This window comes from Camelus dromedarius, chromosome 20, assembly GCF_036321535.1.
Source record: "Camelus dromedarius isolate mCamDro1 chromosome 20, mCamDro1.pat, whole genome shotgun sequence".
NCBI lineage: Eukaryota > Metazoa > Chordata > Mammalia > Artiodactyla > Camelidae > Camelus > Camelus dromedarius.
Genome location: NC_087455.1, coordinates 31,558,444 through 31,574,018, shown reverse-complemented (window position 1 = coordinate 31,574,018; position 15,575 = coordinate 31,558,444). Strand labels below are relative to the sequence as shown.

The 15,575-nt window shown below is 34.2% G+C and overlaps 1 protein-coding gene across 1 annotated transcript in view; it reads right to left on the bottom strand.

Moving 5' to 3' along the window:
• STK3 (serine/threonine kinase 3) overlaps positions 1-15,575 on the bottom strand; it is a 233,279-nt gene that overhangs the window by 175,884 nt on the left and 41,820 nt on the right. The window contains exon 4 of the mRNA XM_031439380.2: positions 11,829-11,943. Within this exon, the coding sequence (XP_031295240.1) occupies positions 11,829-11,943 (115 nt within the window). The remainder of the gene's footprint in view (positions 1-11,828; positions 11,944-15,575) is intronic.

Sequence of the window (15,575 nt, the reverse complement as noted above, 5' to 3'; positions counted from 1 at the left end):
GGAGACACTAAGTTCCTCTTCTGTACCACTTGGAATTTTTACAATGTGTTTATATTACTTTAATTTTTTCCTTAACTTACATAATTAAAATGGGAGAGGTTTACACATTCTGGCTAGAAGTATAAAGAATTATGCAATACAGTTTTTAACGAGCTCCATCTTAAAAAAAAAAAAAAAGATTTCCATTTAAAATTGTTAAACTTAAGAGATTTTATATCTAAGGACCTAAATTTCAACTTTCCAAAATTAACTTATATTTCTTGATTTCCTAAGATTAAACAAGACTTCACTGCATAAGATACAATGATCTTTTAATACACTTTTCTAATAATGGATAATATCCACTATTTCAACAAATATCATAAAATTCTTAAATTACTAGTAATTCAAAATTAAGTATCATTTTTCAAGTTTTCGCCTTAACAGTAATAAAACACAATTTACATTTGTACAGAACTTTATAGGTTACAAAATGCTCTGACATACATCATCTTTGTTCCTCACAAGAAAACACTGAGGGAGGTAAGGCAAGTAATATGATCCATTTTAGGATTAGGCATCTGAGGTTTAAAGGAGTTATACAATGTACCCAGGGTCACAGAGCTAATAACTAACAACCCAGGAACTGACTGACGTTTGGTCTTCTGATTCAACATCCAGGAGTCCTTCCTCTAAACCACATCATTCCAAATAACCTGTGCTAAGGGTCAGGCTTATGACAGGGAGGGAGGGCTCATCATAGATCTGGCAGGGACAGGCAGTTTGCCAGGACAGGAATGTACGATATAAAAATAAAGTGCATGAAGGTGGGTCTGACTTACGAAAGGGAAATAGAACTGGGAGAAATGCCAAGGAGAATAGCAACAAAGGTGAAGACTGGGCAACTTACCAATAAGGGAAGCCAAGGAAATACCTTTGTAAGCTTAATTTACTTAGCTAAGGTAGAAGAGAAAGTCTACTGGAGGGATGATATTGCAGTATGGAAAGACCATAAAGAAAAGTGTTTATAATCTAATCAAAAGATTTAGAAAAGATGTAATGGAGCGTGATGTATCTGATGTATTTAATCAGAGATTAAGATGTGACACATGATTGCTATGAAATATGCGAAGGGTCTAATCCTACAGTGCATGGTCATGTTAATGCTGGGGCTTAGAACTTTAAGAGGTATGTGAAATATACTTAGAACTCAATCTCACTCTACGGGAGATACCAAATAAGGATCAAGAATTATTTTCCACACAAAAAGGACTCACTCTCCTAAGATTCTAGTACAGCACTGAACAGCAGTACCTGCTCAGGGTGAGAAAATCCTTGTATGAGAAGGGGCCATGGACATCAGAACTAATACCAGGGTTACGTGACACTGGTCTAAATGGAACAATGGGTCTTTAATCTTGATAAACAGACTTTCCAGGAGAATTATTACAGCAAACATTTACTGCTGACACAGCAGAAACAGGATCCTTGAGATACATCAACCTGGCTGTCCCTAAATATACCTTATTGTGACAAAAGGGGGAAAGGGTTAAGGACCACAGAGTTTTAACTCCCAAGGTCCCCAGATACCTCTTCTAACATTTAACATTCATTTTGTGAATTATTTTGGAGGGGTGTGTGTGTGTGTGTGTGTGTGTGTGTGTGTGTGTGTGTGTTTTATTTTTGATACGTCTTGTTTAAATTTTAGATGAGGTACATAGAAATGCCATTTTTATCTGTTATTTTTTGTCATTCTAACAACCATTCACCCTTCTCCTGCTAACATATTCTGATTTCTCTTTAGGAAATCACTACTTTCTCATCCTCATACAATGTATTTCTAGCCATCAGCTCCATCCTAGCTCCAGGTTACACACATGTCCTAGATCTAATCCAATTATCACATCACCTTCTAATGGCCACAAGACTTTGCTCAGAGAAAGGTACATGATCCATTCAGAAGTAGTGAGGTACAAGACTGGTGGATTTCAACTAGAAAGGTATAATCCAGGTGGCTGCTGGCAGCCATCTTGTAACTATGAGGCAAGAGTCTGAGAGTGAAATCAATACACAAGGATCAGAACAAAGAGATGAATTCACGTAGTTCCTTTCACCCTAAATCAAGCCATGTATGAAACTGGCTCTGAAAAAATTTGTAGTTATGAGAGCAAACAAATTCCATTTTTGGCTTAAGTCTGTTTAGGCTGAGTTTTCTGTACTTTATAACCAAGAGTTAAAACTAATGTAGTAAATTTCAGGTAGATGCCAAAAAGCAGGGAAGTTCCTGGAAAAGAGGTTTGTAAAAGAGCACAAACCACTGACCAACTCTAGAAATGCTAGAGATCATTTCAGATATTTAACAGCATGAGATCTCTAAAGTTGATTTCTATTTTCTGCTCCCAAACTAAAGGGTTACAATAACTGGGAACAAGAAAAACAGAATAAATGTGTCTTTTAAAAGTAGCATGCAAAAAAGTCTCCTTTTTGCCTTCATTTTCCTAGCACCACCTGTCCCAGCCAACAAATGTTTACTCTAAATTGTATTCATATTGCATTTAGATATCTCATTTACAGAACTCCTTTCAGTGTTCCATTAGTTTTTATGACATACATGATAAAATCCATACACAGTGATAACTAAAACCCCTTGCTAAAAATCAGTGGTTTAGACAAACTTGAGGAGTTAAGTAGCAATCTCTGAAATACCTAAATCTCATAAGTAATACTTAAGTTTACATATAAGACTTTATCTGAACATTCATCAAGCTTCAGATTTCAACTTCTTTACAATCAAAATTTCTCCCCCTCTTACTCTTTCTCTCTTGGGAAAAACAATATATATATTTAATGGGGCCCTTAGGTATTCAACATGAGGAAAACACTGGAAAAAAACAACAGAGCAACTCAGTAATTCCCTTCCACCCTTCACCACTCTATCTTACCCCACCCAAAAACAGGATGGTTGAAGGTTTAAAATAGCCATGGTTTTAAACAATAAAAAATGTTCAGGATTCTTTCAGAAAAACACAAATCTGCTCAACACACAGTACATACATTAGGAAACATAACTAGAATATTTCAGCCATTATTATATACAAAAGGGCAGAGAGAGGTTGTCTTTCACGAAATCTGGATTGCAGATGTCTGACAAAAAAAAAAATTAATACTCTATCACAAAGTCCCACAACTAGTGATTCAAAATGAAAGCTTTCACTACTTACACCATATGTAAATATACACATATACACGTTGCTTATAATCCCTTGATCTGAGGAGAAAGAGAACTGATACTCTACTGTGAAAATGGTCAGTGGGCAGACATTTTAAAATCCTTTCCCACATGAAAAGATTCCTGAAAAAGAGATCAGAAGACAACAGAAAAGCACTCAATATATATGGAGTTGTAAAGCCCGTATGAACTCGTATCTATTACACAAAGGAGGAACATGCAACACAGTGATTAGGGAAGTCAAACATGAATTAGTCCAATAACCAAGAGGCAAATATAAACCCCAAAAAGCACTTTAGGGAACAGAAATCCACACATATCAAAAAGATGTCTATTATTAACAATGAAATAATAGTATCAAACTCTGAAGCACCAAATAAATCTTAAATCAATACGAAACTGGTACGCCTTCACCAAGGGAAAAAAAATCTGTTTGAAGAAGTACATAATTAACATCAAGGCAAAATACATATTTTTAAAATACGACAAATCAAGCATTTACTAAAAAGGCTATTATGTACAAGGCATCAATTCTAAGGGTATTAAGATAAAATATCCTAGTACATTTTGAATAGCCACTGCCTGATTCTACTAAAGAAACCCTCACTGTACCTGAAAATGTAAGCTCCTTCTCATGGAATATATACCTCCCTCATGAGCAATGATAATTCAAAGTACCAACTGTGAATGCCAGGATTCTGTCCTTGGTTCCATAGTCCTCTGCATATTCTACTCAAACATATCATCTGATAATGTTCACAACACAAAGACATTCCCATCCAAGTGGGAAGACAGGATGACGATGACAGTATCAACAGCAAATACATATCAGGCTTTTTATGTACCAGGTGCTGTTCCTAGCACTTTACATTGGCATAATCTTCAAAACAACTCAATGATGTACAGCAGTGTTCTGATCCCATTTAGTTGATGAAGAAAATGACTCACAGAAAAGCTAAGAAGCTTGACCATGTTCACACAACCAGTATATAGCAGAGCCAGAATTCAAGACACTCTGGCCCCAGAGTCTATGCTCCTAACTACTGCAGTTCAATTCCAGCAGTTAGCTATCATTTCAACCCTTTCTTCTCTCTAATCTACTTTACCATTCTGATTCAGCTTCTCATCTGGAAAATGAATCAATAATAGTTTCATCTCACACTGTTGTTCAGTCCTTACATGAAGATTAAATGCAATAATCCATATCACGTGTTTAGAATAGTGCCTGGCACATACCAATACTACAGTAACGGTTCTCACAATGTCTACCAAACATCTGTCAATTGAGTTGAGAATCACTGTTATAAAACTAACAATCAGGAAGAATTTACTAAGCAGAATGGTCTCAATGTGTTCTTCACACTTCTAAAGTGATGCCTAAATAAAACTTGACTTTCCCAATTATTTCCATTATATAATAACAAGTCCATCACCAGCCTTAGGAATTGCTCTCTTCAGTCTAGAATATCCACTCCATTATTTTGTGTTCCCTCAATGCCCCTTCCTCCATCCCCCACCAATCACAGAAATACATCTCATTCTGGTAAAAGTAGACATTAAAAATTTCTCTTATATACCAAACTGGACATTTATATAAGTTTTAAGACACAAATTCGACTTGGTATTTTAATGTCATTCTCATCTACACAGCTGGGTACTGAGTACTTTGAAAGGTTTCAACCAGAATACTACTCTCAAGAGTTTGCCCTCACCAAAGAGATACAAATGATGGAGACTAAAGGAACAAAAGCAATCCTCTAGTCCAGGGTCTAGTGCCGACCAACATTTAAGTTTGCCCCTAATTTTCTCCTGTGAGAAAAGTCTGGGATATGTCTCACTATACAATTGCGCGAGGATTTCTCTAAGAGCAAGATGGAAGAGGAGAACCACTGGGTGGATCCTACGGTGCTTACATACTCAATTTTACAACGGATTATCAAACTGGCAAGACTAGAATCAGATAAGCGGAACAATAACCCCAGAGGAAATACAGATGATTCAGGAAACAGAAAATAAATTTTTCAAAAATTTATTTTTTCATAGAGTGATTAGAAAAGCTTTTGCATCCAAGTCTCAGCATCAAGATACTACAAAAATGGAATAATCAAAAACAAAAGAGTTCCTGCAAATTAAAATATAACTGCTGAAATAAAAAGTTCAGTTAGAAGAGTCAGAAATAAAGAGAAGAAACTATCCCTCGCCCCACCCCCCAAAAAAGGACAGAAAATTTAGAAGGAAAACAAGAATAAAATTCAGGAGATGTCACTAACCAATGAAGAAAATAGAGAGGAAAATTATCAAAGAAATTTTTCCAAAGGTGAAGAAAGACACAAGTGTTTATTTGAAAGGAACTACTGAGTTCTAAGCATAACTAATAAAAAGGACTCACAACCAGGCACACCCTTGTGAAACATCTTCTCCCTTATGCAACATCAGAAACATCAGAATAAAGAGAAAAGTCTAAAAAGTTCCACAGGGGCTGGGGAGGATCTACAAATAAATAAGACTCTGACAAGTATCAGCTATAACATTAGCAACACTGGCCACTAGAAGATAATGGAGGAAAGCTATCAAAGCTCTGAGAGAAACTTACTTGCAATGTAAAATTCTTCACAGGCTACTATAAACCAAGTGTGAAAGCAAAATAAAGGTATTTTCAGATAGGCAAGGATCCAGATAGTTGACCTCTTACTCTTGTACCTTGAAGAAGACAGTTTGGGAAGAATACAAACAAGAATGAAAAGCCAAAGAAATAGGAAATACACAAGAAAATGGTGGCACTAACCCAAGAGTCCAGGGAAAAGAAATTCCAAGGATGCAGCTGTACAGCAGACCTAAAAAGCAATGAGTCCACATTAGAACAGGAAATCAGGAAGCTCCAAAGAATGTTTTCTCAAAGAATAACATAAATTCCAAGAAACAGATAAAATGAGTAAGAAGCTAGAAGATATCAGTGAAATGATAAAGATGGCATATGCTGCTTCTTTCAACATGAAAAAAAAATGGAAAAACAAAAAATATATATGAAACATCATGATCCTAACATAAATCCATCAAACTAATATATGGCAATGATTTTGAGAAATTTAGTGTGAGAACAGTAAACCCATTTAAATGAGATGCTGGGAACATTTTCCTTCAGGTGACCTAGGAGTATGACACTGGACTTTTAGAGATGGAAATATAATTTTAGCATATCTTTGTTTCCTCTTCCAAGATGTCCTTCACCCTCTCTTCTCTGAGTCATCCATCCATTCATTCATTTATTCATTCACTCATGCATGCAACAAATATTTACTGAGCATCCTACACGTCAGGCACTGTTAACAGGAGTGGAGATAAAACAGTGAACAGAGAAGATAAAGCACTGCCTTGTGGAACTTGTATTCTAAAGACGCATGACTCCTCCTCTTCCAGTATCTTGCTAAGGAGTTCTCTCTTCTGTGAAGTTTTCACTGAACTTCCATGTTAGGCTAAGTGCCTCTCCTTTACTGCCCCTAACTCTTAACTCTTTACAGAATCAAATTTAGCTTTTTACATATGCATTACCTCAACTAGTAAACAATGCAACAATAGCAACATTTATTAGTTATTTGTAACTCTACAGCAGAGCACTGGGCCTAGAACAATAAATGTGCTTTGAAACTTTCCATTCAACCAAAATGTAAATAAAAGCACCGAATAAAATGTAAAGCACTGAACTAATGTTACTTATTATTTAACAAATGACGAAGCTGAAGTTCCCAGATTATAAAACTAGTTTGTGGAAGAGCCAAAACTAAAATCCATAGTGGTAGGTTGAATTAAAATAAGTGGTCAAATCAAAAAATGGGCCAAAATGGGAGAGACAAACCTTAGGCATTTTCTGAAAACATTCCCAAATAGACAATAAACATCTAAGACATAGATTCTATTTCTTCCATATGTCAAGGCACAGTTTAACAATTACGTAAAGATCATTTTGAAAGCCTCTAATCAAAAATATAATCTATCTTTTAAAAGTTTCCATTTCACAAAGTTGTGTATTTCTATTTTGCAGTATATACTTGAAATACATGTTTATTTAGCTGTTAAATGGCATTTAACATAAAATATATTGGTTTTTAAAATATTTCCTCACAAGGTAGCCTTCAAAATCACTGCCATAAATATTCTATGTATTTATTCCCATAAGTACTGGACTTTTTTATTCTTTTTAAACTCAAAAACACTGAAACAGAAAAAAAAAGTAATGCTTACATTAACTTCCAATAACAACAAAAAGGCAGATTTCATTTTCATCAGCCAAAGGAGGCCTATGATTAAAGTTATCAAGATATACATTCATAAAAATAACCAAAAAATTAAGTTTACATATATATTACATATATATATATATATATATATAAAACTTCTGTAAATATCAGAGAACTGATGCAACAGATCCTGTTATTTCACATCTTCCAAGGTTACTGGTAAGCACACTTTTTACATCCTTTCTGGGGTATATGATATCTGTTCAATAACCTAGAACATTAATATTAAATAGTAGTAGCCATGCAAATTACAATTTATCTAAAAAACGTAACACTGAATAGATGAGTAGGATTTTTTAATATTCACATAATAAGCAGCCAACGAATCAATCCTATTTCAGTTCAACAAACATTTATCAAAGCTTGCTAGATGCCAGTTGCTACTCCAGGCACTCGAAATATTTCCAAGATTAATATATAAAAATTCCTGCCCTTGAGTGGTTTATAGTACAGGAAGCCAACTGCAGTTACTCTTCTCCTAAAGACTAAAAGCTGACTAGTTAAATGTGACTTCCAAGTACAAGATATCACAGGAAGGTTATCTACACATAGGGTTCACCAAACTTAAAAGACAGTTTTAAATAATGTAAAAAAAAAAAAAGTGAGTTACTAAAGATATATGAGATCAAGACTTCAGCTGTGTTTGTGAGTCTGATCACAGAAATTAGGAATTTAATTCACATATACTTATTTATAGATCCTCCACTACTTATAAACTGAAAGATTCAATGAATACTAATAGTGAATTTTACCCTAAATGCAATCAGGAGACTCAAAGGAACTTTTATGACCCACTGGAATATAGGAGAGTTTCGCCTTCATTTTACCTCTAGTATCACTACCATTAATTACCACAATTACCATTCATTATCAGCTCAAGTGCCAACTGTTAAGCAGCAGCACTTTAACAGACACAACACAAACCCAACCCTTTGGGATTCAGCCCCAGTTTCAATCATTGGAATATGCCTAATTAACCCCCAAACTTAATTTTATGCCTCTGTCTTTCCTTAGATGTTTTCCTCTCAAAAAAGGGCATAAAACCTCTGAAAGAGATATTTTAAAATTCCTTCTTTAATATCTATGGTGACAATCAAATAACTGGCTCTTTGACTTTTAAAATGGTATGTGATGTACTCATGTAACTATTAGCAAACTGTCAAGCAATTCTGAAATCTAATAAGAAAAAGACCACCACCAACATCAATACAAGGCAAACTACAGGCACAAAAAGGAAATAAAAGAGGCAGTACACATATGAAAAGATGCTATCTACTAGCAGTCAAAATATGTAAATTAATAACAGTAAAAACTGTAATAATAGTAGCTAGAATTTATTCTGCTTTTTATGTAAAAATGAATATGCAATAAAGATTTACCTAATTAATTAATCAACAAACTATAGAACAGATAAAAAGCTACCTATGAAAATAGGGAAAGTTTCAAAGAGGAGTTGGTCCTTCATGGGTACAAATTCACTAGGCAAAGACTGGGGATAGGGGAAACACTCGGAGGGGGAGAGGATGAGGCAACAGCATATACCAAAACACCAGAATATGCATCCAGTTTTTATTCTAGGAGCCAGTTCTTACTGTGAAGCTGGAGTCTGAATAGCACAAAAAAAGTGACAAGTTATGAAACTGTACCGATAAAAGGGAGGTAAAATATAAAGTGTTATATACTTCAGGCTAAAAAGGTTGAACTTAAATTTTTTTAAGTGTGTAATCAGATTTGTATTTTCCTTTGCCTTTAATTTTCAAGGAAACATTTGATAAAAAAAAACAGATAGCAACTGAATTAAAATCAAAGACAAGCATAAGTCTACAAAAAGTACGTTACGTAGGTGGTTTTCCAAGAGTCATTCCTCTTAAAACAAATCAAAAATGTAAAAGAAACTGCCAATCTAGAATTCTTTACCCAGGAAATATATCATTCAAAAATGAAATGAAATAACATTTTCATTTAAAAAAAAAATGAGATGTTATCATCATCATACCCATACATAAGGAAACACTAAAGGACACTGTTCCTCAAACAACTAAGAAATGCAGAAAAGAATAGAGATTAAGAAGTGTAACTGTAAGCACTGGTAATAGAAAACAATAATAAGAACGCCGTGTGCTGTTTAAAACGTGTATAGAATGAAAAGAGACAATAAAGCATATAAGAAAAGAGCACATAAACCCTAAAAAAAAAGTTCTCATACTCTTAGGAAAAGACTGATTGTTCTGTGACCATGAAAACAATTAACTGCTGGAGTAGGTTTTAACATATCAAGGACAACTGTTTCACTGGTCACATTTTTGAAAGCTAGCCAATCAGTAACAGCCATGCCTCTGAAACTGAGACAACCAAGATTATCACTCCAGTGAACACTCCCATAAAATGACCCAATATTTACAATGTCCAAGTATTTAAAAAAATTAGAAAGAGGGAGATCCATATCCCCTTATACTGCCAACCTTCATAACAATGGTACTCTTTTTAGGTAATACATAAATCAAAGAAAAGTAACATGAGTAGCATACAAATATTCTTGAGATTTAACAGGAGCTGTTATCAAGGCAACACCCAGACATAATACACCTACAGCTCCTAAGCCCTCTCATGCAGCTCTGGGATCTTTTCCATATCTGGGAATCAAACTCTTCTCTGCCACCCCAGTCCCAAGGATAACCATTCCGTGAGAATAATTAGACTATTCCAAATGTGTGGTCCCCAAACATGTTAGGTGGAGTCTGTCTTCTAAAGAATAATGCAAATAGGGTAAAATTTTTCCTTTGATAACTGGTAAAGGAGATTCCTGAGGATAATGATCTCATCCATATCTGTCTTTTAGAACTATAGTATACCTCCATGGTTTGTATTTATTAGCAACAAGAAATGAAGTACTTGGATCAAATACTCCTATCTACTCAAAATGGTAAAATTAGCATTTAAAATAAAGAAAATGGATTTTCCATTTCACATAGTTTTACTTCCCATTTCTGCTTGATAATTTTAAATACCAAATGCACTGAGTTTAGCCCTGAAATGGTTTTAAAACACTTCTCTAACTGGAGTATAATTATTTTCAATTAAAGCATTGTTCTCCCACTCAAGAGTCATCTGATTTACATAAATGTTAGTTAAGCAGCACAGCAATTCTAAAATATATAATTATAATGTCACAAATCATTTAATCCATTCTGTCAAAACAGGGATTATTTTAACTTCTGTTTCACTTCCTTCCAAAGAAATCCTATTTACTTTATTTTCTCTAACAGAAAGAAAAACTAGTAGGATAAATTTACAATGTACTTCCCCAATCAAACTTTAAAACGATTCTGGTTAACCACAAATTGATTCAAGTAGTTAAGTATCTTTCTGAATGTATTTTACTAAAACTTGTCTGACAACATATAATAATGACATATAGTAATTGGGTTACTGCTTTACAGAATTACAAATTATTTCAGTAATTTATTCTTAGTCATTCTAAGATTTTAAAGGTGGGGGGGCATTTTTGTCCTTATAAATTATCCAAATAAATTAGGTGCATTGCTAACCTAAAGTAAACAATTCTGTAAACAGCTCTTTTACTTAGGGTTAAATCATAGCCATAAAAAGTTATTAAATAACACATTTTACTAAGCTCAATTTACCAGAAAAAAAAATATCTAGCCCTTTTAAGATTCATAAACATAAAACTTCCAACTTTTTACCAGCCATAGGTTGAAAACTTAAGATAAAGAAACACCACAAATATTACAAACTTTAAATAAAATTCTAGCCTACCTTACTGAACTCACATTAATAATGCAGACATGCACAGACATAGAGAACAAATTTGTGGTTACCAGGGGTGGGAAGGGATAAACTGGGAATTCGAAATTTGCATCTCTTGGAGAGTGATGAAAATGTTAACTATGTTGTAGTGGTGGTTTCACTGCTAATACACATCTGTCAAAATTCATCAAATTGAACATCTGAAATACATGTAGTTTACTATACAGGAATCATACTATAATAAATGTGTTTAAAAAAAAAAAAAACAGTAATGCAGACACGCATATTGATTCCAAGTGAAGAAGAGGAGTGTCATGGTAGTTTCTCAGTGACTAACCAAAAATTATCCTAATAAATAAATTGAACAACCGTATGACTCCTGTATTTGCCATATAAAGATATGTGGCTGATTCTGACATCTCATACTAGTTCTCTTTACATTGTAAAATCTTCTATTTTCACACTAATATTTTCTTTGTAACAAAACACTACCTAGTCAGACTCTCAAATATGAATCTTTAGAAATGAGATTAGCAAAACAATTTAAAAATACTTACTGTTTTGTTTCGTAATCTAATTATGTCTGAGACAGAGCCAGCTCCACAGTACTCCATAACAATCCAGAGGTCTGTATTCTTAAAGTAACTGCCATAGTACTTTACAACATATGGGCTAAAGAAAAATATAATTAAAAAGACAATTTAGAAAGATAATTAAAGTTAGTTAATTCCCAAAGAAAATTATTTCTTAATCCCAATGCAAAGTATTTTCAACATTTCATAATGTTCCAATAATAAACTTACTGAGTAAACTACTATGGTATATCGAATTGTCTCTATGTAGGGTTCACCAATTGTGTATAATCAGGATTTAATTCACGGATGAAATTTAAGAGGATTACAAACTAGAGGAGGTCCAAATGTTCTGAGTGATTCCCAAGAAAATAAAGCTTTGTTTGGCAAAGGATATGCTATTTAATATAAGGAACAAATGAAAATATGTTCCTTTATCTAAAGCATTTTAAATATAAATCTTCTAAAAGACTTTGCATCCAGCCAACTATTAACACTCAACTTTAAAATACTTTATATTTCAATGAGGACAAAACAAAAATTTTTAATTCTCTTTTATTTTGACCTTTAAAATTCTGGAGAGAGATAATTATTTTTTTTGCTTTAAATTCAGATAATTATAACTATTAACAATTTAAAATACTTCTGAGCTGAGGCTTTATGTCTTTCAGAGCAGAATAAACTATTTTATAGCCAATTTGTTTTTAGAAAGGCTGAGAAAGGGACAGATGACCATCACCATTAATATTTATTAAAGATATGCTTTATACATCGATATGTAAAACATCTTGCCCAACTCAACAAGGCAGAATATCCACACTCACAGAGTACATAAAAAGATGAAAAATACAAGGTAGCATAAACTAAGTAGTACACAGCTTAAATGCTATAAGAGCTAGAAGAAGGAAGTGACCATGGTGGAGCCACTGGAGAGAACTTTGTAGAAAAGGTGGCATTTAAATTATGAAAAAGGGATTAAAACTTCAAAATGTAGGTGGAGAAGAGAATTCAGAGAAGAGAAAGGCCATGAGCAAAGGCACAAAAATAGAAAGGGAAGAACCAAGAATGGTATGTTTAGGGAATAACTTGTTCAAACGATATTTCTATCTAGAAGTAGCCGTCATGAAAAGTGGCATCAGTGTAAGATAAAATAAGACATAGGAATCAAATAAGTGAAAGAGAATTTTTAAAAATAGAAAATATTATAAAAGACCACATAAAGATACAACTGAAAGAAGAGGTTAATAGAAAATGGTCAGGGAAAGACTTCTCAGTAAAGTCTTTACAATTTCAGTGAAGTCTTGAAGTCAAGGGTAGAGGAGACTGGTTGGAGCTTTAGGGCCTGAACTACAACAGGTAGCTACAGGGCTAGAATTCAGTCCTGTTTTATCCCTGCTGCTCCTCATTACTTCTTGCACAGACCCGCTTCAGTCTCCTTGTCATGGTTTTCTCCCCCATTTAATCTACGCTCCACATAGTTGACAAGGTAACTTTCCTTCAAAACAAAAGTAAAATAAGCTGATCACATTGCTCTCCTGATGTAAAAACAAACAAACAATACAAAAACAAAACTCTCCAATGGCTCTCCATTACCAGAAGGGAAAAAACATAACTGCTTCATATTACATACATGACCTTTCAAAGTCTTTTCCTCTCTACCCACATTCCTCATTATTTTCCATCTCACACCTTAAATTTGCAGACAATACTCAACTTGGCTAGGTGTTGGGAATAGAAAGTACACATTAAGAGTTCATAAATATTCACTGAAACATTTAAAAGTGTTTACAAATGAATCTAAACTACAGAGCCAGAACTTCAACTCATGGGAAATATAAAAAAGCTTTCAGTACATACACTTCGTTGGGGTATGAGTGCCTGTGTAGAAACCATTATAGGAAGTACTGCTCTTACACCGGCACCCAACCGTACATCAGAAACACCTGTGACCCAGGCACCCACACCTTAGAGGTTCTAACTCAGTAGGTCTTTTAAAACCTTTACAGGTGACTTTGATATACACCCACAATTAAGCTTCACTCCAGAAGACAGACTGCATGTCCTTTACAAAAATTCTTTAAATATTAACTTTCTTATTCAAGATTTTCAAAGGTGTTAAGTCAGCAATGAGTTAAAGATTATGTTCACTGAAAAGCACATAGAAAATGCATATTTTAATCTTACAATCTACACTAAGTAATCAGTAATTCTAAGGGTAGGATTGACAGCTCCTATGAAAATTAGGGATTCTAATCTGGGCAGCTGCCTAAAAAGGCAGCTCGCTCTCTATCTTTAGAGGTGAGTCAACAACTTCGGGGAAAGGTAAAATTGTCTTCAAAAAACATTTTGTGGTCCTTTCTAATACACAATCAAGTAGATGAATCAAGGTCCATCAGTCCTATATCATAAAAATGGCCTCAATAATTTTAAGCTAGAAAAATACTTAAGCAGATAGGCCTAAGCAGTCACACACCCCCAAATATAGCTTCTATCATTCATTCATTGATCCTATATTCAAGTCAGGCATTAGACCAGGTGTTCGATCTGCAGTGATAAACCAGACAGACACAATTCTGACTCTCATATAGCACACACCAGCATGAAATACACAGGTATTAGAGAAGTAAACCCACAAATAAATATAATTACTAACTGTGGTAAGAAGGAGTGCCGAGATAAACTGGCTGAGATTTTATTTTGCACTCATCACTTCTACAAATAAAACTGTCCCTAGTTCATAAAGAATGGAATAATATCCATATTCTATGGTAGCCCCTGACTTGGGAAGCACTGGAGTATATGAAAAAACTTCAAAAGTAGACATGAGTGAGCTTTAACAGTAACATATCGGGGGGTGGGAAGGGACAGACTGGGATTTCAAAATGTAGAATAGATAAACAAGATTATACCATATAGCACAGGGAAATATATACAAGATCTTATGGTAGCTCACTGAGAAAAAAATGTGACAATGAATATATATATATGTTCATGTATAATTGAAAAATTGTGCTCTACACTGGAATTTGGCACAACATTGTAAAATTATTATAAATCAATAAAAAAATGTTCAAAAAAAACCCAGTAACATATGCTCCCTCCACTGAGTGGCTGTGGATTACAAATTACATTTGGAAAAGAAAGAAATGTTTAAACCCCAAAGTTTATATGTAATAGTGGCCTATTACTGGTCATCTTCTGATATCTTCTGTATCAATACTTTATTTTAAAGAACTTACAACATCTTGTAATTACTTTGTCATTGACTTTCATCTTTCTCCACCAGAAAAGAAGCTCCATGAGGACAGGTGCCAATCTGCTTTGCTCCATTTTTGCCTCAGTACCTCCCTTCTTATATGCACAAACAAAAGCAATGAATAAGCAAACAAGAACAATCACAGAAGAAATAACAGAAGGGACCTAATTCAGGCCTCCCCGAAGGAGTAACGTTTAAGCTAAGAGTCAAGGGTTGGCTACAAGTTAACCAGTTATAAAGAGCATCCAGATACCAAGAACTGACTGTGCGAAGGCCCTAAGGAAAGAAAGAGTAAACCACTTTCAAGGAATCAAAGATCAGTGGGATGGAATAAAGTGAGTAAAAAATAAGGTAGAACACAGCAGATGGAGGCAGGAGCCTGGTAATGAATAACATAATCTAATTTATACTTTTAAGATATCTCTGGCTGTTGATTCAAAGCTGGATTGTAGGAAAGCAAATATGGATATGGGTAG